This window comes from Penaeus japonicus, unplaced genomic scaffold (genome assembly GCF_977035675.1).
Source record: "Penaeus japonicus unplaced genomic scaffold, GWHDUDI00000001_assembly GWHDUDI00000004, whole genome shotgun sequence".
Taxonomy (NCBI): domain Eukaryota; kingdom Metazoa; phylum Arthropoda; class Malacostraca; order Decapoda; family Penaeidae; genus Penaeus; species Penaeus japonicus.
Window position 1 is genome coordinate 20,932,265 of NW_028234406.1, and position 2,500 is coordinate 20,934,764.

Consider the following 2,500-nt stretch of genomic DNA (forward strand, 5'->3'; position numbering starts at 1 on the left):
GACATCACCTATCTTATCCTATCCCACTCTGACATCACCTATCTTCCTCTATCAATTTCTAACATAACGTAATCTAAGTTTAGGAGCTGTACCTACCCTAACCCACTCGAACCCACCGTACCATACCTTACTATAACCGGATGCAACTAGTCACGTATACTAGCCAAATCTAATTGAAGGTATATATATACTTTAAATTAAGAGCCTCTATTCGAATATACTCCTAGTACATTTTCCGACATGTATCGCATGTCAGATATCAGTTATAAATATTTTCCCTTTAAAAGCATGAAAGAAAAAGTCAGGGGAAACACACCGATTATAAATGCCTTATAAATTTATGTTGTTTTTGAAAACGTTTTTTACTATCGGAGCAATGGGTGAACTTTCCTTCATATCGTTTGAAAATATACTTAATCTTAAATTTGCACAAACTATTTTGCAAAGAATATTAGCAACACACACTTCAAGGATACGATTGGGTAGTAGAAATGGCTATAACAAATGTTTACTTGCGAAGCGCCGTGTAAACAGGCCCTTTTTTAAATGGTTCCTTTATGTAAACAATAGTATTTCTAACTCATGTTTAACTGCCTTCTGGTCTTGGCTCTTACTGAAATCCATTCACGACCCTTCGAGACAGTAAATTATTATATTATAATCATTATCAACGATTTCTCTTACATTCCTACCTCTATCACTATAAACATGTATTCTTAAAACATCTGCCATAAATCGCTTCCTATCCTAATGGTGGCGATGATGATAATAATAAAGAGTTTGTTTTGAGAAGTGTCCCTTTTTTTTCCTCGCCTCTTCCCCTCTTCACTGTACCCTTGCCCGAGAACCTTGTTATAGTTCTTTTCCGAGTTGCACAGCTCTAACAAACACAAGCCGCACCCCCACCCCCCTCCTCCACGCCAGGCCTTTCTTTCTTGAACCGAAAATAGGAATATTCCTCGACCAAACAAAACCAGAGACGCTACTACACTTACTAGCCTCCGTGGTAGGGCCTTGAAACACATGCTTCTCCACCTGTCATTTCATCTTTTTTTCTGCAACTCTTTCTCTCTCCTTATTTTCTTCAGTTATTCACTGATCAATGTCACAATTTCAACTCCCGTAGTCCACAGCGTCACAATGTATGCGTGTGCACCAAAGGCGTCTCATTGTATAAAGTATTAACAAAGGTGTAATGACTTTTCTCGCTCTCCAGGCGGACGAAAGGTGATCGTGTTTCCCGGCACACAGGATGTTTGCCTCGCTACCTTCCGCCAAGAAAAACACAACCCACTCTCAGGGCCATGTGTTTTACCATCATCTCCATGGGGTCGTTAGCGTGAAAGGAGGTCGCTAAGACAAAAGCGCACATGAAGGTTTTTGGAGGAGGTAAAAAAGAAAGGAAAAAGAAAAACAAATGTTTCATCTTTCCTAGATAAAGCGATTTTTTTGTATCGTAACACAGAATGGTCTTACCTGACATGGAAGAGTGAAGATGGATATCTGTTCCTAAAAGAGTTCAGCCTTATGCTATGCTGTATTTTATGGACATGAAATATCCAGTAGAATTATGATGAAAAATGAATGACATACATATTCGTCTATTAGAACTCTCAATTCAATTAATGTATTTGCTTGAAATCTTCTAATGAGTCATTTTTTAACTGTAAGTTTCTCTTTATCGATCATATCATTTTAAGATTGGCATATCTTTACAAGAAACCGCGAGACAAACTTGCAACTCGACATTATTCGTAAGTCCTTTTGCATGGTAAGTCATGCACGAGATCCATGACTTACATCGACAATATTTTAAAGTCAAAATATTTATACAACTTACGATGATGCTTTCATTCATCCTGAAGGTGTTGGTAGGATCTTGGAGCGAGGAGATGACACTAGCCACGAAGGGCTCAGGCGGACGTCTGGGTTAGATGGTGCCTGGGAACCGACTCCGAACTAGCCTCGAAGTGCCGACGTCACAACGGAAATAATAACCTCCTCCTCCTTGCCTGTGGAACCAGCTGCAACCCGCGCCGCCGGCTCCATTTGCGAGCGATCCTTGAGGTCAAGGGAGAAACTGTCGTACAGCAAAATCGCTTTAACAGCCTGTCATTTTTTTATTATAATCTTATAGAGAAATCTACAGTTTTAAGGATCATGTTCTTTGGTAGATTATGGATCAGTGCGTTGTAATTTGAATCTCTACTTTGACGTAATAACCGTATATTACAGCTTGATTTATTCTAAAGCTAATATCGTACGACGGCAGGCTGAAGGCACACCTCGAACTCCTCCAGACGCCAGTCCTATCAGAGCGAGTTGATTGGTCGAGTACTGTAAACTACCCTGGATCAATCTACAAAGGGAGGCCAGGGAAGGAAGGAGGAGGGGGGGGGCGCTCATTTATAGCCAAACGCCACTAATATTCCCCTCCAGCACTTTCTTGTCTATGTTTAAATCTATTTCGGGTTGCCGGATATGTGGGTGAGCCAGATGT

General features: G+C 40.5%; 1 protein-coding gene across 8 annotated transcripts in view; it reads right to left on the reverse strand.

The window, feature by feature from the left end:
* LOC122248246 (troponin C, isotype gamma) overlaps positions 1-2,033 on the reverse strand; it is a 32,275-nt gene extending 30,242 nt beyond the window's left edge. For 3 of the 8 annotated variants that reach the window (XM_043008140.2, XM_043008143.2, XM_043008139.2), the window contains exon 1: positions 1,841-2,033. In XM_043008140.2, the coding sequence (XP_042864074.1) occupies positions 1,841-1,854 (14 nt within the window). In that variant the 5' untranslated portion in view covers positions 1,855-2,033. The remainder of the gene's footprint in view (positions 1-1,840) is intronic. The other 5 variants (XM_086536270.1, XM_086536271.1, XM_043008142.2 and 2 more) reach the window with 3 other exon arrangements.
* Positions 2,034-2,500: the final 467 nt, after the last annotated feature.